This window comes from Sturnira hondurensis, unplaced genomic scaffold (assembly GCF_014824575.4).
Source record: "Sturnira hondurensis isolate 20B ecotype Veracruz unplaced genomic scaffold, ASM1482457v3 Scaffold0008196, whole genome shotgun sequence".
Classification (NCBI taxonomy): domain Eukaryota; kingdom Metazoa; phylum Chordata; class Mammalia; order Chiroptera; family Phyllostomidae; genus Sturnira; species Sturnira hondurensis.
Window position 1 is genome coordinate 28,168,837 of NW_028080827.1, and position 20,689 is coordinate 28,189,525.

The 20,689-nt window shown below is 35.2% G+C and overlaps 1 protein-coding gene across 4 annotated transcripts in view; it reads left to right on the plus strand.

Moving 5' to 3' along the window:
- KIAA0586 (KIAA0586 ortholog) overlaps nt 1-20,689 on the plus strand; it is a 96,242-nt gene that overhangs the window by 55,242 nt on the left and 20,311 nt on the right. For all 4 annotated transcript variants that reach the window (XM_037054410.1, XM_037054407.1, XM_037054409.1 and 1 more), the window contains exons 28-30: nt 515-686; nt 5,714-5,868; nt 10,340-10,448. In XM_037054410.1, the coding sequence (XP_036910305.1) occupies nt 515-686; nt 5,714-5,868; nt 10,340-10,448 (436 nt within the window). The remainder of the gene's footprint in view (nt 1-514; nt 687-5,713; nt 5,869-10,339; nt 10,449-20,689) is intronic.

Below are 20,689 nucleotides of genomic sequence, written 5' to 3' on the forward strand. Positions count from 1 at the left end.
TAGTCTCCTTTAATCTGCATACTTAGAAAAAATGTAATTATTTGATAAGGGTAATATTTAGATCATTTAAGCTATATTCTAATCAGTTTTTTAATTATAAAGTTTACACTAACAACTTTAGACAAGTTTTATTAATGAAGAATGAGAGATAAATTTTCTGTTCTAATTTTAAGCTTTTTGAACCATATGTAATATGTTTTAGTGTTTAGTGTTTTAAATTATAAAATTTTCTTATGTGTGTTTTATTGGTATCTAATGTGAAGGTTGGGAAAATAGATCATGGTTATTTAACTTCATAAAATAATAAGCTATAAGACAAAAGCCTATGGCTAGATGCCTCACCGAACTCACTGTTTAGACTTCCCTTTCATGTGGGCTGTCTGTGACATAATGAGCACCCTCCGAAATACCTTTAAGTCATCAGGTGCTATGGATCACACATGGTGTTAAATACTTCCTGTTTTGACTTGATTTTAATATAATGGTTTTTAACGATTGTTTCTACTTTTTACAGGACTTGGAAAGCAGTTTGGGTGAAGGACGAAGGCCCAGGCTGACAGCAGCAGCAGCAGAGAACTTAATGGGACATCCTGTCTGCAACAAGCAGCAGCTTGTCGCTAAAGCTAAGTCTTTGGATCAGAAATGTGCTCTGAAGCCTTTATCTCAGCAGTTTGACACAGTGACAGGTATACACCAAAATACTGCTTCTTCGTGTATGTCTGTTAGAATATTCACATGAATCCCATCATACTTTCTTTGTGCTGTTCCGTCCTTGTTTCAAGCTGTATTCTGTTTCATATTATAATCTATGGTAGTGTTCCTAATCTGAACGGAGAAGAGCATAACTATTTTCAGGTGGGGACTTGCAAGATTTCCTTATTAAAAAGGGTATTCATAATTGAAAAGTTTGGTAACACCTTTTTCTGTGGTATATACAGCAGTGTTTTTCCAAACATAACTCATTTATCAGTAGGCACATGAGGTTCATGAAATAATTTTGGTAATATGCATATGTACACTTAAATTTTTTAATGGTGATATATTGATTTTAACATGAAAAGCGTAACTAGCATATCAAAACTGTGACCTAGCAGATTTTGTTTAAGACAAGGTTAAGTTAGATAATACTATAGAAATTTACTCTTTGTGCTGTTTGAACTTCTGACTCAGTGCTAAGTGCTCTCAGGACTATTTTAGAACTTCATTAATGAAAGTTTCTGCTCTTATACTTTGAGTATCAGCATAGAATAGAGAATACCAATCACCAGCATAGTTGATTCTCATTATCTGCAGTACTTACGTTCTGTATAGAAACAAAGTGTGACACTTGTATCCAGCTATCTGTGCAGATTGCAATTAAACAGAACTGACACTAGGTGGCTCTCGCAGATCGCTTGAGAGCTGATAGGTACCCCAGAGCAACTAGACGCTTGTTAAATTGTTACAGAATAAAATCCACAAGAACATACCCTATTCAACCCTCCTTGTACCTGTGATAGGGACTAGCAGATTACCTACAGTGCAGTACATTTTTAATAGTAGGCACACACTGTAGATATTGGTTTTAATTTAGTTGGAAAAAATAATAAGTTATGTGGCATAAGATTGAGTATATAGATTAGGCATTATAGCAGAGTAGCTAAGAATTTGGGCTTTTCAAGTTTCAGATATCAATTTGAATTCTAGGTCTGTGTATTTTGCATCAAGTAACTTAATATCTCTGATATTATCTCTTAATATCTCTTAAGAGATATTAACTCTTAATATCAGAGATATTAAGTTATTTCATCTATCAAATGGGGATGATATTAGTGTGTTAGTTATCTCTTGCTATGTAATGGATAACCTCAAAGTTTAGCAGCAGAAGAACAGACATTTATTATCTCACACGGTTCCGAGAGTCATGAATCGGAGTGGTTTAGATGATTGCTTCTCAGGATCTCTCATTAGGTTGCAGTCAAACTGTTGCTTGCGGCGGAGGTCACCTGAGGCTTCAGTTGGGGCTGGAGAATCTGTTTTCCAAGGTCACTCATGTGGCTGCTGGCAACAGGCCTCTGTTCCTCACTACATGAACCTTTCTGTAGCGCTGATGATGATACAGCAGCCAGCCTCCCCGAGAGCGTCTGCTCTGAGAGATCTGAGAACCATCTGAGAGAAAGTGAGCAAACCAGACGGAAGCTTCAGTGTCTTTTATCACCTAATCTCAGAAGTGAACATGCCATCACTTATGCCACATGCTATCAATAACACAGACCAATCCTAGAATAACATAGTAGGGGGCTACATAAACGTGTGAATACCAGGAGCAGGGATCAGGGGGTATCTTGGAGTCTGGTTACCATAAATAGTATCCATATCATGAAGTTATTAGGAGTAGTAAATGAGAATGCATATAAAGTCATTAACACAGTGCTTGTTACTGTCTTTTATAATACTTGGTTAATGTAAAAATACTTTCTTACTTGTATTTAATAGAATAAGAAACTATCTACAGTCACCTAAGAGGAATGTACCTGTAGAGAATTATCTTGTTTCAAGTATTTTTTACGTAATGGTTAACTGTGGAAGAATGAAGCCTGAGTATCATCATTTTTGCTGGTGGCTAATCTCATGCCTTTTATGTTGATTTTTAATAACTTTGATTACAGAGCCTGGTCTGTTCTTGCTCTGCCTCTCCCCACCCCTGCTGCAACCCCTTGTCCCCCGCCCCACTGTTTCTAATTCCGAGGCCCTCAGGTTGGGTTGGGTAACAAAAAGATGCAAAATAATCTTTGAAGAGTTTCCCAGAAGTAGTTATTGGGTCCAAGGGCAAATATATTTTTAATTTTAAAATGGATATGCCAAGTTGCTGTCTTAAAAGTTCAAACCGGTTTATTTTCATCAGTAATTTATTAGAGGCTTTTCCCTGTGTCTCCTCCAGAAATTGTGTACATTACTGTTTCTGTCTGGGTCACTTCAGATATAAATACATGTCTCTTACCACTGGTGCATTTATACGTCTTTTCATGTTTGTTGGCCATGTGAATCTGCTCTTTTATAAATTACCTACATAAGGGCTTTCTCCATCTGCTAGATTTTATATTTTTCTTATGATTTTTCTATATCTTAGGTGTTTTCTGTCATTTGTTTTCCAAATTTATACTTTGTTCATTGGCATTATATGTGATCTTTCTTTCCTGTATAATTTATATATTTTTATATAGTTATTTCTGTTTTTTGTATTTTTTGTGTTTTCATGGCTTGGTTAAGTTTCCTCTCACACGAGCCTCTGCATATAGTCTCCTAGATTTTTGTTTTTGCAAGATTTCCATTATTTAGTGTATATTTGTATTTTAAGTCTAATTGGAATTTATTTTTACAAATGGTGTAAAGTAGAAATTCAGTTTGATTTTCTTCCAGAGAGATAGCCAGTTGTGTCAGTATCAATTATTACGTAAGCTGTCTTTTTCCTACTGAATGGAAATACTAATATTAACCAGTTCTTATGTTAAATGCCCATAGATGTTGGAGTAATTTTCTGTATTTTTTATTCTAGATCTAAAACATTCTTTGTGATCTAAAATTATATTCTGTTACTATGTCTTTATGGCACATTCTGTTACCTGATAGGGCAAGTTTCCCTTTTTAAATCATTTTTTATACTTTTCTTGGCTATTCTCAGGCATTTATTCTCCCATACAAATTCTAAAATTCCCAACTAAAATTATCCTGTTTAGAATTGTACTACTTTATGTATTAATATTGGGGGAAATTGATATTTTTGTGGTATATTTTATTATTCAGATCTTATTTTGTGTTCTTCCATTAAATTTTATAATTTTTAATGTGGATTCTATACCTCTTAAACAATTTTATTCTTAATTATGCTATAGATCTTGTCACAGTAATAAAGGATTATATTTTCATTATTATGTGTGTATTACTACAATATAGAGAAAAGCCAATCATTTCACATATTTATTTAGCATCCAGTCATATTATCAAGTTCTCTTATTAATTGTAATAGAGTTTTTTCCCCTCACTAGTGTCTCTTGGGTTTTCTAGGTATATAACCGTATGATCAGTGCAAAGTTTTCAGTCTCTTCTTTAATATTATATGTGCTGCCCTGGCTGGTGTGGCTCAGTGGATTGAGTGCCTGCCTGCAAACCAAAGGGTCACCAGTTCAATTCCCAGTCAGGGCACATGTCTGGGTTGTGGGCCAGGTCCCCATGGGGGGCATGAGAGAGGTAACCACACATTGATGTTTCCCTCCCTCTTTTTCTCCCTCCCTTCCCTCTCTTTAAAAAGGAGTAAATAAAATCTTTAAAAATATATATGTATGTGCTCATTCTTTTATTTATTTCATTTGCCAGTCTTAAGAAAACGTTGGGAAAGTGACATAGGATTAGAAAGAGGTGTAATGAACACAGAGGCCCATAAAGGCCTGGAACAAGAGTTACTCTGAATGATGGATATTATAATCATTGTATAAATTAATCTTACGTTATTGTAGATAATGAGAATAAAACAGGTAATGATGTTGAGAAATTGTCTTGTACAGATTAAAAGGTAAAACTTAAAACTCGGAGGGTGGGGGTATAAGGGGGTTAAATGAAAATGGGAAAAATACAATAAAGATTAAATCAAATAAAAATGAAAAATATTTAATACACGCAAAAACTTAAAAACTCAATGTATGCCTTTTGTTTTTTGCGAGACCTACCAACAAATATAAATTAACAAAAAATATTAGAGGATGATTATTTGCCAAACCTAAGAAATTCTCAACAGATGACCTTTAAATGGAAAAAATGTATGAGGTCTTCAAAATATTATTTTATTTAAAACAATAAATTGTGTCTGTATAATGCTTCATGCCTACTGCTGGGGAAAAAGTAGGTTTACAATGGTTTGTATGGGAACTAAAATAATAATTAAGGTAATAATGCAAGAATAATATAAGAATGTTTTGCATACTCACAACTGTAAACCTACTTTTGCCCCACCCTGTGTTTCTGTTGATTAAAATGAAATAGACTATACTGTGCTATATTTAAAAAGTGGCCACTAATTAGGAAAAATGGGATTTTCTTAGAAATGTTAACAAGAATGCGAAATAAAGAATAGTGAGTTAGAGTGGTAAGATGAGGGTTTTTATTTCTTTGTACCTTTTTACTAGCTCTTTTATTTTTGGATAGTTAACTTCCCTGCGACTTAGCTTTGTCAATGAAAGACAGTTATAGTATATCTTATTCTTGCTATCTTCTTTTTATTGATTTGATTGAGATGCCATTTGGATAAGGAAAAGAATTTAATTAATCATTTGAAGAAAAATATTTACAGAACAGAGCAAAGCAGTTTGTAGCCAGGAAATTGCCCGTTGCTTTAAGACTACATTTTAGATGGAAAACACTGTACTGACTCTTAATGATAGAGAGGTAAGCTGGAGTGTTAGGAGTTGGTGTGTAGGAATAGGGGTTGGGTGTCGACTGCGCAAGCAGGCTGTTGATCGCAGCCCCAAAGTGCTCTCCACAGATTTGTGTGAGGGGAAGCACGTGTTGCGTTCTCCATAAGCTTTGGTTTTAATTGCAAGGAAGGCTTGGTACCAGGTGTTTGGTAGCTTTTTCTCATTCAGCAGGTAAGAAATATTGATGAATTTGGCCAATTATTTGTTCTTTGTCTAAGTAAAATGAAACAATTTATTTTAACTTTTCATTTACATATTTGAAACAGGTGACGGTTATGAAGATTCATGTGCTAGTCGTGGTCCAATGAGTTTGAAAGAATTGGAGCTGCAGCCAGATTTGCATCTGGCTCTTCCCACAACACGTCTGACAGCACAAGAAAATGATGTTAAATTATCAGTAGCAGAAGAAGATTTTTCTCAGGTATCTAATTAGTAGCACTTGTACTTTATTTAAAATGAGAATGGTAACAGTATTGCCTTGGCATGGTATGCTCTCAAGAGCATATTCTTTGGAGTCAGATATCATCAAATCATGAATCCTCTATTTACTTAAGCCTGGAGATAAATCTTAGCTTGCTTCATTTCCTGCATGAACTTGAACATGTTACTTAGCCTTTTTCTAAGCCTCAGTGACCTCATCTTTAAATTAAAGATTAAAAATAATGTGTATTAAATGCCTGTTTCCTTGTTGGGCAGCCATTGGCATTCACACCTCTGTAAGGCTATGCATATCTAGCTCAGTAATTTCTATATAGTAGGTATTCAATAAATGTTTTTCACATTAAAATTTGGAAAAGGTGTTACCGTGAAAGATAAGGAATTTCAAACTGAGTTTTAGCCAGTGGGTCATGTTATCTTACATACTGAAAAAATAGGATAATTACTCTCCAAGAGGAAAAAAAATACTCATGGCATTAAGTACAGTTTTATGTCTGTGTAATAGCAATGGATTTCTCACTGTGGGTTAATGTACTCAGTAAGTATTCATTGCATGGTATTGTGTGGCATCGCATGGTATTGAGGATGAAAGCCAAAAATATGTAAAATAAAGATTGTTTATGCAGCACACCCTTATATAGGGTTTAGTACTAGTAACCAGTAGTCAAGAAAAGATTTTAAAAACTACTTATTAATGAATAAATATTTTTTAATAATTTCTGTGTAAAATAAAAATGTTTTTGACCTTGGCTTGGGCAAAAATGAAATGAAAGAAAAATTAGTAAATTTGTCTTATAAAAAATAAGAACTTTGGCTCTTCAGGATACACTGATAAGAGACCAAATAGAACAGGGACAGACTAGGAGAAAATACTTGCAAATCACTTATCTTATTAAAGGCTTGTATCCAGAATATATGAGGAACAGAATAAGAAAACAGCAACCCAGTTAAAAAGTAGATAAAGTATTTGGACAAATATCTTACCCAAAGAAGATATACTGATGGCAAGTAAGCATATAAAAAGAATGTAAACATCATTAATCATGAAGAAAAAAGTAACAGTACAATGAACTACTATTTTTTTAAAGATTTTATTTATTTATCTTTAGAGGGGAAGGGAAGGAGAGAAGGAGAGAAATATCAATGTATGGTTGCCTCTCTGAGTCCCCGGCTGGGAACTGGCCTGCAACCCAGGCATGTGCCCTGACGGGGAATCGAACCACGATGATGTGGTTCTCAGGCCCGTGCTCAATCCACTGAGCTACACCAGCCAGGGAAATACTGTTTTTTAATTTAAATTTTATTTTTGAGTTATACTTTACATTCAGTATTATTTTAGGTGTACAGCATAGTGGTTAAACAATCATATATTTTACAAAGTTTTCTTTTCCTTTCTTTTTTTGTTTTTTTTTGTGTTTTTTTGTTATTTTTTAATTTTTTACAGCCAGGTAGTATTCCACTGTGTAAATGTACCACAGCTTTTTTATCCACTCCTCTATTAATGGGCACTTAGGCTCTTTCCAGATCTTGGCTATTGTAAATAACACAGCAATGAACATGGTGGGTACATTTATTCTTTCGAATGAGTGTTTCATGTTTCTTCAGATATATTCTGAGAGGTAGGATTTCTGGGTCAAAAGATAGTTCCATTTTTAATTTTTAGAGAAAACTACAAACTGTTTTCCACAGTGGCTGCACCAGTCTGCATTCCTACCAACAGTGCACCAGGGTTCCCTTTTCTCCATATCCTCGTCAACACTTGTTTTTTGTTGATTTATCTTTGATAGCCATTCTGACAGGTGTTAGGCAATACCTCATTGAGGTTTTAATTTGTATCTCACTGATGATTAGTGATATTGAGCATCTTTTCACATGTATGTTGTCTATCTCTCTGTAGATCCTCTGCCCATTTTTTTTAATTGGATGGTACGCTTTTTGGTGTTGACATGTATGTTCTTTACAAATTTTGGATATTAGCCATTTATCAGATGTGTTATTGGTGAATATCTTCTCTAATTTCAGTAGGTTGCCTCGCAAAGAAGTACTGTTACATACCCATTAGAATATCTAAAATTGGAAAGACAGATGCCAAGTGTTGGCAAGGACGTGGATCAAGTGGACTGTCATACACCGGTGGTTGGGAATATGAGATGAGTCAGCCACTTTGGAAAACAATTTGGCGATTTCTTTAAAAAGTGAAACATATACCTACCCTATGACCCAGGCATTTTACTTCTAAGTATTTACCCAAGAGAATCTAAAATGTATGTTTATACAAAGACTAGTATATGAATGTTCACAGTAACTTTACTTGTTAGTACCCCAAAACTGACATCAGTTGGTGAATGTACAAATTATAGTATAATCCATTCAATGAAATACTTCTCAGCAGTAAAAGCCACAAACTACTGAAACATGCACTAACATGGGTGATTCTCATGAAGGTTATGTTGAAGGACAGAAGCCGACCCCTCTCCAAATGTGTATGTTCTGTGATTTTACTTATATAAAATTCTAGAAAATGCAAAGTCATCAGTAGTAATGGCAGGGAATGCAAAGGGATATGAGAAAACTTTTGAGATTGATGGATATATTCATTACTCTTTCTTGATTTTGGTGATAGTTCCATGGATATACACATATGCCAAAACTTAGCAAGTGGTACTCATTAAATATATGAAGATTATTGTTTATCAATTATACCTCAATGAAAGTATTTAAAAATAAAAGAACAATTGCTTTCCTTTAATGGTTGGCCTATTTTAAGATAAAACTATGAAGTTACTGGAAGAATGGGCCTCAAAAAATCATTTGTTAGATTTCTTTAACAGAGAAATATGGTGAGTTATAATAATAGCACACTTACAGTGTTTACTCTGCCAGATGCTGTTGTAAGTTCTTTACATATTTAATTCATTTAATTCTTATAACAACCTAATGAGAGAATTAATATTATTCCCATTTTATGAATGAGGACACTGAGGTATGAGGGGTTAATAACTTGCCCAGGGTCAAAGCTAGAAAATGATAGCCAGATTTGAACACGAGCAGGTTAGCCCCCCAGCACTTGGCTCTCGATCACTGCGGTGATGGAGGGGAGCCAACAGAGGTGTCCTGAGTTGAAGCAGGCAGACGTAGTCACAGTACCCATCTTAGAGATGCACACCGAAGCAGTATGTCCTTCAAGGCAGAACCCTACAGAACCAATGACTCCAAGCTTAGAAGACCAGTTACTACTGCCGTCTAAAGTTCCTCACTTTTATCTGTGGATGAATAGGTGCCTGGCCAGCGCCGGGGTGGTTCCGTTTGAGTCCACATGGACAGGTGTTTCAGAGTTTTCTCTGCTCTTATCTGTTGGTAAGAGTCTAGAGATATCTTTTTAAGTTCTTGTCAAAGTATATCTGATAGTTGTTTTCAGGGACTCGTTTATAATTAGGCTCATAAATAGGAAAGGGAGGAAGAAAATGCCTCAAGTTGTCACAATTTGTGACATGAAATTGTGATGGGATATGTGGCTGCTGTAAACTTCAAATTTGGATGAGTTAAGGGTAAGGAGGAGCAGCGTTCGTTGGGTGTGTGGTGCAGTGCACGCTTCCTAAATGGCAAAGGAGAGTAGCAGCATATCTCACACTCGTGAGAATTAAATGGTGTTACTGTATGTAAAAACTCTGCGAAATTTGCAGTGTGGTATGCAGGTTTTCATGTTGTGCAAAAATAGTTATATGGGAGAGCTTACAACTCTCCAAATTAAGCTTTTACCCTGTCTAAATCCAACAAGTACCTAAAATAGTTTGATTTAGAAGTAGCTCTGAATTTTCTAGTAAAAATAGACAAATGATTTAAAGATTTTATTTATTTATTTTTTAGAGAGAGGGGAAGGGAAGGAGAAAGAGAAGGAGAGAAATATCAATGTGTGAGAGAAACATCTCTCCATTGTCTCTTGCATGCCCGCAACCAGGCACCTGGGCTGCAGTCCAAACAGGTGCCTTGACCAGGAATTGAACAAGCAACCTTTCAGTCTGCAGGACGACACTCAACCCACTGAGCCACACCAGTCATGGCTATTCAAATCTTTTCAATGGTTTTATTTGCAATGTCTTTACCATAGTAACATTTTGGCAATTAGAAGGCAGGTGAAATATTCAAATATTATATAATATACTCCTAAGTAATTTAATTGCTCAAATTAGTTTAAAGTAACTTTAAAAATAATGCTGTGGGCCCTAGCTGACGTAGCTCAGTGGATTGAGCACGGGCCTGCAAACCACATGATCGCGGTTCGATTCCCAGTCAGGGCACATGCCTGGGTTGCAGGCCAGTTCCCAGCAGGGGACTCATGAGAGGCAACCATACATTGATATTTCTCTCCCTCTCTTCTTCCCTTCCCCTCTAAAGATAAATAAATAAAATCTTAAAAAAAATAATGCTGTGACTTCATGTCTTAAATTCTTTAGTATCAACAAAAGCAAGACCAAGATGTTACTCAAGTTCAACACCGGCCAGCACAGACTCATATAATACATGTCAGAAGTAAACCTGATAATGCACTTTCAGAGCAACAAGGTAAGATTTGTTTTCTTGTGATAATGTAATAATAGTTTGATAGTTGTCCTGATTACTGAACAAATATATTATGAGAATTCTTTAATTTATTTATATCTTGTCTCTAGGTTTCATTTTTGTTTGGTTTTTCTCATTTAGTGTATTGGAATAAAGAATTTGGCATCCTATTTGAGGATGTATTTGTTCTTTTTACCAATAAACTGTTTCTAATGACTTTTTTAAAACTCTCAGATAGTGTTTTCTTTTTAATCTTACCTTTTGGTTCTTGTACAATTGCATGTCTGACTTTTTATCTATAAATAGGTCTATATCTCTATTGTAGTTGTGTGCTTTAAATTAAGATAAAGGGCCCTGGCTGGTGTAGCTCAGTGGATTGAGCGCGGGCCTGCAAACCAGACAATTGCGGTTCAATTCCCAGCCAGGGCACATGCCTGGGTTGCAGGCCAGTTCTCGGCAGGGGACACACCAGAGGCAACCATACATTGATATTTCTGTCCCTCTCTCCTTCCCTTCCCTTCTAAAGATACATAAATAAAATAAAATTAAAATTAAAAAAATTAAGATAAAGGCAGGGGTATGGCTGTTAAGGTGCTTTGTAAAGGCTAGTTAGTGTTGTGTGGTGATGTTGAACAAGGATAACTAAAAAAGCAAAGGATTCTCATGTTAAATGCTGTTACACGGATGAACTTTTCTGTACTGTTGTTTGATGATCAAAATTATGTTGTTGACCTTAATTCTATAACCTGCCTCATAGCATTTTGATGTTGTCTTGAAGATTCTGCAAGGCACTTGGCTTTTTGTTTTGTTTGCCTTCTAGTTTCTTAGTCATTTAAATTTTAAATAACATATATTCTGAAATTTGGCAATAGAACTTAAGATGTCTAGTGTTTAGAACTTTCTCTTCACAAACCAGGAAGGAGTGTTAGGACTATTTTAAGCAGTGGTATATTTTTCTTTGTTTTTATAATCATGTTTTATAATCTCATTTACTGAATGCCAGTATAATTGCAAATGTGACTAATCATTTGGCATTTGGGGGAAGACCTAAATTAGGTAGCACCAAGATATTTATCAAGGTCATGCTGTGTGAGGTTTAGATTTTTACATTTGTTTTCTGAACCTCTCTTGCTCCAGCTTCTCAGAACTTTGCCCTCCTGACTGCTTTTTTAACCTAACCACAATGTAGTAGTGTTAACATTATATTTTAGACTCCAATGAAAATTTACCTGTGAAGCTCTCCTCATGGTATTTAAAAATTAATCATGACAGTATGTAGAGCACGGGAATGCCTCTAATGCAGTACCAGGGTTGGCCTGGTGTCCTTCTCCTGAGTGCTGTTACCATTCTTGTCCAGTAACTGTATATTTAACTTAGCTTTTAACAAATTATCATTTCTGCCCTGGCTGGTGCGGCTCAGTGGTTGAGTGTGGGCCTGCAAACCATGGGGTCGTCAGTTTGATTCCTAGTCGGGGCATGTGCCTGGGGTGCAGGCTGGGTCCTGGTTGGGGGCACATGAGAGGCAACCATACATTGATGTTTCTCTCCTTCTCTTTCTCCCTCCCTTTCCCTTCTATCTAAAAATAAATAAACTATTTAAATAAAATAAATAAATAACTATACTTTCTTAAAATTATAAATGAATTTTATCTTCTTGGGGATGTTATATGTAATAAAATGATGACTTTTCTCAACAAGTAGGAAAATACCTTTTTTTGTAAGTATCTCTCTTCAGGAAAGTGACATTGTTTTTACTGTCATGGAACCGAATGTCTGACCACAAGATCATTAAATAATGTCCAGTTAACATTTAATAAATTAATAAAATCATAATAAAAGAAACCAAGGTGTTACTAGTAGAGAGAAGTTTTATTTAGCGTTTAGAACAGTGGACTTGATCTGTGTAAATTTTTAAATTCAGTTTTACATCTAATACAGGAGTTAGGAGAGCAGACCTATGTCAGCTTTGACTAAGACGAATAAATAAATATCATGCGCTATTAGTAGAGTATTTTAAATAAAATCCAGTGTTTTGTTTTAGAATTGATACATATCTCTATCCTGAATATTGTTTGAGTGAATATGATTGCCTTGGCAAATACAGTCAGTTATGACTTTATTTCCATACATTTGGGGGGTTTTATTTTATTGGATGAGACATTGCCAAATGTTTCAGAGACTAGGAGAGCCAGAGTGCCAAAATAACCCTTCGGGGTCCCCAGCCCTTTGGGTGACCTTTTTGAAAGAATCCAATCCTATCTCCTACAGAGGCCTTGAAGATAATGAAGGGAATTCACCTTTTCACAAGGGAATCAAAACCACATCTTGTCTGGTAGATAAATGCTTCTGAGAATACTTGAACCCAAATTATGGCTGTTCCAGGGGAGAGTTTGTATTTCACTGTGTAACTGAAGATACGTTAGGACACAGATCCTAGCGCTGTGCTTCCGGGAAATCTGTAAAATCCTTATTCCCCTACTCCCTTGATTGTTACTGTCAGATTTTAACATAAGAGAGATTGAACTGATTGTTCTGACAGATGACGTTTTGGAGTCTAAGAGTAAAACTCTTTCATTTGGTATTGAATTTGTTGGGTAAATTTTGACCATATGATACCACTTATCTGATTCTATGTCCCAATTAGTGTGTCTGAAGGTTTTATAGTGAAAGCAACCTTTAAAGTGATTTTAATAAGTCATTTTAACTATTTTCCCTTTCACTATGCAAGTTCACTTTCTTCAATACAAATGAGAGACTGGGTTTAAACCCATTTATTCGTTCTGAACCCAGGAACAATTAAATTCTACAGTGATATATTAAAATAGCTAACTTTAAAAATATATTTTCTTCCTCTAGTTTTTCTCTTAAAATGTTAAGATTATTATAATAAGTTATAATGATAAAATCAATCATGCTATACTATAATCGATGGGAAAAATTAGATCATATATTTCGTGTTTATATGCTGAGACAGATTCCTTTTCAATATCTGTGAAAATCACAGCGTTCTTCAGTTTTCTTATTTGTAAATTATGTATGTTGCTCAGAAAATGTGTGTCAAATGCTAAAAGTAATAAACATAATTGCAGTAATTTATCAAAAGCAGGTTACATTTTTGTTGGCAATAAATTTACAGAATCATAGATGGCTTTTTTTACATTATGTCCTGAGTTTAATGCCTAGCTATGTTAGCACCTTTTATATCTCACATATAGTAATGGTGACTTTAAATATATGAGAATTAGGGAGGTCAAAGCTTATGTATATTTAGAAAGTATTTCCAAACACATGTGCAAATGAAATCATCTTTCTTCAGTGAAGTAGTACATTTTTTGCCTTTGAAATATAGCTAAACTCCCATATTTATCAGAATTATAATTGATTTTAGTAATTTCAAAATCACAGTTAAAAGTTCTTAGGTGGATTTTTTTTGTTCTTAAGGAGTGACAACTGATTTCCAAATCATGCATATGGCTCTCTGATAGGAAGAGGGTGGAGCACAGAGTAATAAATCTGCCCCAATTCCATAAATACAAATCTGTGAAAGGCATTGCCTGAACAGATGTCTCCTACAAATCCAGGCTATACGATCACTTTAAAATGTTTGCAGCTTGCATGAGGGAGGTGGACAGAGTGCCACTCTCATCGCACCTGTACTAAAGTGGCACGTAAACTAGGAACTCATCCGCTTTCTCAGACCTGTCAGAGTGCTGGTGGTGAAGAGTAACGAAGTGGCCCAAGGGAAGACAGATCGTCTCTGAAGATGGGACACCAGCAGGATCTCAGTGTGCCAGAGTTTGGTCACAGGAGGAGACACAGTGCACCTTACAAGCAGATAAAATGTATTTGGTTAAACCTTCTTAATGGGTTGTTAGAACCACTGGTAGCTGCTGATACAAGGGAAGTGTATTCCCTCTTCTCCACAGACCTCTAGAAAAAGGAGGATTGGGAGGCAGGGCAAGACACTAGAGAGATTCTCCTTCATGCGTACAGGCCTAGAAGAAGAGAGTTCTGGAAAGACTGGACGTCCCATTTAGACTCTTCCTGTAAAAACAAAAGCCTTAAGTCACTGGAAAAGGGGCAGCATATCTGTTACCTCCAAAGTATAGGTGAAAACCTATTGTGGCTGGGGGAAGGCTGAGTGAAAAAATCATCCCCACTTAGGGAAGAGGGAGGAAATAGTCTTGGTCGCACAATCTTATATCAGTACTACTAGAGGTCTCTTACTGCTAGAAGACAATAGGAAACTCACTTGCATAAAACTTGCTAAAGCAACAAGGCAGAGTCTGGCTGCCATAGGGAAGAGAGACAGAATCACTGAGAAAGCCCCATCACAAGAGCAAGGCATACAGGATCTGCCTGAGAGTGACACTGTATCAGGACAACAGAGAACGAGTCCTTTCCTGCAAGGTGATCAGCAATTACCGAGTAACAAGCAGCAGCAGTCTTAACATTGGGCGAGGTGTGAGAGTGTAAAGAGGAGAAACCCCCTTTGTTGCAAGTGCACAGTGAAGATGAAAGCCGAAGGTGGAAGGGGAATATTGAGAGAAACTCTCTGGCATCCTAAGACCCACCCTAAATGCAGCATTAGAGGATTTTGGAGCTGGTGGTACACCGAAGTTAACTGCAGCAACAACAAAACTCAAAACCAATTTAACTCTGGATTTGATTGACTCAATTCCACACATTGATGGTCTACCTGAAGAAGAAGTGTCCCCATTTCCAATTCTCTGTTGTCTTAACAAGCAATGTCTGATATTTATTCAAAATCAAAGACATGAAAGGACAAGAAAACAACTACTCACATTTAAGAGACAAAGCAGTTAAGACAGTAAGACTCAGATGACCCAGTTGTTAGAACTGTCGGGGAATTTAAAATCATTATCATGAATGTAGAAATCATTACATTAGTAGGAAACTAGACAAAACATGCATGCACAGATGAGGATTTGAGCAGAGAGGTGGAAATGACAAGGAAGGGTCAAATGGAAATGTGAGGGGGAAAGCAGTAGGAGAAATGAAGAATGACTGTAGCGGGCTTAGTCAGTAGACTCAGCATAGCCAAGGAATGAATAAACTTGACAACAGTCAATGGAAACTGAATCACAAAGAGAAAGAAAAGTTAAAAAAAAGTCTGAACATCCAAAAGCAGTATCAATTATCCTAACATACAATAATTGGAATCTCAGCAGGAGAAAGCAAACAGAAAAGAAAGAGTGCTTGAAGAGATGGTGACCAATGGTTTTTTTTAAGAAAAATTAACTACAGATCCAAGAATCTCAGAACTCCAAGCAATATTAAAAGGAAAAACAGTTAGACGCATCATATTCAAATTTCTTAAAACCAAAGAGAAAGAGAAAATATTGTAAGAAGCCAGATGCAAAAGGTATATTACTTACAAAATAAAGAAATACATCAATTTCTCATTACAAACCCACAGTCAGAAGACAAATCGTATGCCGTTTTACACTGATGAAAGGAAAAAGTCAATCCAGAATTCAGAGCTAGCAAAAATGCTTTTCAAAAATGAAGGCCAAAAAATACTTTTTAAAAGGTAGATGAAACCTAAGAGGCAGACATGTATTACAAAAGAAGTTAAAGGAAATTTTTCAGGTAAAAATTAAGTGATACTGTTGTGGGAAGAAACTCACACCGAGAGGAGATAGCGGAAAACATAAGTAGTTTATTACGCGCACGGGCCCAGAGGAGTCAGTCTCCAAATTCTGAGCCCTGAACAAAGGGTTCTTGGGGTTTATATAGTCTGCAGGGTCTTCCTGTCTATGTGGCAAAGCGAGATACAGAAGCGGAATGCGGAACTTAGTTCTGGCTACCGGGCTTAACTTAGTCCTTGGGAACATCCTGTTATTTGCTTTCTTAAATGGCTGGCTACTTCTTCGCGGGGTGCTTGGGGGTTGGGTGAACAAAGGTTTCCTATATCAATACCAGAAAGAAAGTTTGGATTAAAGAAATGAAGAGCTTCTGACATGGTTAAAATGAAGCTATAAATAGAAGAATTTTTATTTTCTATCACTATAAAAGATAATTGACTGTATAAAGCAAAAATAATGTAATATATTATCTATTTATGGAGCCTATGAAATAAAATGACAATGAAAGCATGAAATATGGCCTGGAGGAATCAAAAGTATACTGACGAAAGGTCCTTACAGTATATGTTGTGATATAATGTTACTTGAAAGTGGGCTATAGTAAGGGATAGATGCAGATGTATATTGTAAACTCTAGAGTAATCATTAAAATACTTTGAAAATAGTACTAAATTAAAACTACTCAAGTACTCCAAAAGCAGGCATAAAATGAGGGGGAAAGGAGCAACAACAACAAAAAGAACAAAAAGGAGATAGCAAGATGATTGACTTAAATTCAATCACATATAAATAACTTACATTAAGTGTAAATAAACATACCAGTTAAAAGACGGAGCCTGTCAGATTGGAGTAAAATATCTATGCTGTTCCAGAGGGTAGAGGGGAGAGAAGCACAGAGTAAAAGGGGATGGACTCACATGAATAAGTATGAAGGACACATGGACAATAACTAAGACCGGGGGCGGAGATGGGAGGGGGGTGGGGAGCACTGGGGGGGGGGGCAGGGCTGGGAATACAAGAAAGAAAACTGTACTTGAACAAAAGTTAAATAAAAAAATTAAAAAAATATTTATGCTGTTAACAAAAACTTCTTTTAAATACAATACAAAGACATATGTTAAAAGTAAAAGGATAGGGAAAAGATAAACAATGCGAACACCAATGAAAAGAAACCTGAGTGACTATATGAATGTCATACATACACAAATAAGACTGAAAACAAAGAGTATTACCAGAGATAAAGAAGGACATCTGATAATGATAATGGGCTAATTAATCAGAAAAATATACAGTAGTCTTAACTATGTATGTATCTAACATCACTACTTCAAAATACCTGAAGAAAAAACTGGTAGGACTCTGAGGAAAAACAGACGAATTCACAATCATAGTTGGACATGTTAAAACTCCTAAGTACTAATTATTAAAAGTAAATAAAAAGTCAGTAAGATTATAAGACCTAAGCAACAATATTATCCAACTTGAACTAATTGATAAAAAGGTGATTATCCTTGCTAAGAACAACCAAAGCATTCACCAGGATTGACCATATTCTGTCGTGAAACAAATCTCAATAAATTTTAAACAGTTGAAATCATACAAAATATATTCTCTGATTTTAGGGGAATTAAAGTGAAAATGAGTAACAGATTCCTGGACATTTCTAAATATTTGGAAATTAAATTGCACACATTTAATTAAACCTTTATTTAAGGGTCAAAAAGAAATTAAAAAGTATTTTGAACTGAGCAAAAGTTAAAAACTACATACCAGCATTTATGGGATACAGCTAAAGCTGTGATTACAGGGAAATGCATGGTGTTAAATGTTTCCATAAGAACAGACTACAAAGGTCTGAAGTCAGAGCTCCAAGCCTCCACCTCAGAAAACCAGAAAGGAGGAGCAAACCAAACCTCTCATAAGCAGAGAGAAGGAAATAGTAAAGGCAAGAGTGAAATTGAAAATATAAATATAGCAGAAACTCAATGAAATTAGTAACTGGCTCTTTGAAATGTTTCATAAAATTGATAAACCCTAGCCAGGATGATGACGGGAAAAAGGGAAAATTAACAAATTATTGTTATTAGGAATTAGAGGAAATCAGTACATATTCTACAGGAATTAAAGAGATTATAAGGCAATACAAATATCTTTATACTCATAAATTTGGCAACATAGATGAAATGGGAAACTTATCTACTTTAACTTCAGAAGAAACTGATAACCTAAATAATCTTGTATTTGTTAAAGAAAAATGAATTCTTAGTTTCTAGTATTTCAACAAAGAAAACCTCAGGCCCAGATGGTTTCACTAGAGAATTCTACCAGGTATTTGAGAGAGAAGTAATCCCAGTTCTACTCAAACTCTCTGAGAAAACAAAAGAGGAAAGAACTCTTCCGTGATTAACCTGATACCAAAACCAGGCTAAAACATTATCAGAAAAGAAGAATATGGACAAATAGCCCTTATGAGCTCCTCTATACAATATTACTTTAATCCAATAATATTTTTAAAAAAACAGTAAATTATGACTGAGTGGTCTTATCCCAGTAAAACACATTTGGTTCAACATTCAAAAATCAATATAATTCGCATATGAACAGAAATATTGGGGGAACACATAGTAAAGTGTATGACTCTCTAGCCACTGCACCTAAAACCAGTACAAAATAATGACTGTAAACTGTAACTGAAAAATAACATTTAAAATGAAAAAAGAAAAACAGTGATCTCAGTAGGTGCAGAAAAGGTTTTGTCATTATTCAACATCTATTCATGATTAAAATCTCAGAAAACTAAAACTCAAAGGACAACACAACACAGGACATTTACAATAAACCTACAGGCAGCGTCACACTCGAAAGACTAAAGGCTTCCCCAGCAAATTGGAAACAAGGAAAATGAAGTCTTGCTACTCCTATTCAAAATCATACTGGCAGTCCTAGCCAGTGCAAAATGCAAGAAAAAGAAAGAAAGGGCACACAGATTATAAAGGAAAAAATAAACTCAGGACTGTTTGAGGATGTGTGATTGTCCAGCAAAACTCCCTCACGGCCTACTAAAAACCTTCTAAAACTAATGATGGTTTTATCAGGTCAGAGACTATAATGCTGATATGTAAAAACCAGTGATATTTCTCTGAAGTAGTGAGAATTGGAAATTGTAATTTAAAACTGTAGGTTCAGTAACAGAAAGTATAAATCTAATAAAATATTTGCAAGATTTGTGCACTAAAAACTGGAAAAAATGAGAAATTTAAGAGGACTCAAGTGAGTAGATGATGATGTATTTCTTATTTATGTATTAGAAGAATGAAAATTAAGAAGGCAGTGCTTCCCAAAATGATCTATAAATTCAGAGCAATCTCAATCAAAATTCTAACAAGAGTTTTTAAATCTAAAACTAAAACTTAATCTAAATTTCTTAAGGAAAAACAGGACCTAGAACAGGGGTGTCAGACTCATTTTCACCAGGGACCACATCAGCCTCATGGTTGCCTTCAAAGGGCAGAATATAATTTTAGGACTGTACAACTACTCCTTAACTGTTTTAAGAAGTTGAAATTACATTAGGCCCTTTGAAGGCAACCATGAGGCTGATGTGCCCCCGGTGAAAAGGAGTTTGACACCCTTGGATAACCAAAGTAACTTTTGAAAAGAAAAGTGAATTGAGAGGATTTATACTATATGACTCCAAAGTTTATTATAAAGCTGCAATAATCAACATAGTGGAGTATTGGCATAAAGATTAGCAAATAAGTCAATGGAATGTAATAGATTCCAAAAATAGTCCATGTGTATATAATTAATTGATTTTTCATAAATGGCAAAGAATTTTTTAATGGAGAAAGGATAATTTTTCAACAAATGGTGTTGAGGCAAGTGGTCATCTATATGCAAAAATTGAACCTCAACCCACATCTTGCAAACATGTATACAACTGAGCTTAATATGGGTCCTAAAATTACAAATTTCAAATGTAAAGCCTGAAACTACAAAGCTTCTAGAAGAAAATATAGGAGAAAATATTTGTGATGTTTGGTTGAGCAAAGGTTTTTAAGATTTTATAGAGAAATCATAGTTTGTAAAATAATATATTGATTATTTAGACTTTATCAAAATAAAAATGCCTGACAAACTACAGATTGGGATAAAATATTTACAGATCCTCTTTTTGATTAAGAATTTGTAACCAGAATATAAAACTCAGAAAAATCAATAGTAAGATGAATAGTCCAATTTTTTAAATGGGTAAAAGATGTGAACAGAAAGTTTACCAAAAAAGCTATATGGCTGGCAAATAAGCACATGGAAATATATGTTCAACATCATAAGTGAGTGGGGAAATGCAAATAAAAATTAAGTACCACTGAATACCCATTAGGTTGGCTGAAACCAAAGAAACCGATAATGCCGTGTGTTGGTGAAGTTGGGCAACTTGAATTCTCTCACACATTGCTGGTAGGAGTGCAAAATGCTATATAGCCTTCTTGGAAAACAACTGGTCAGTTTCTTATAGAATCAGATATAAACTTACCACACAAGCCAGTAGTCCTTTCCTAGGCATTCACTCAAGAGAACTAAAAACTTAGGTTCACATAAAACCTGTACTCGGATATATTTTAGCAGTTTCAT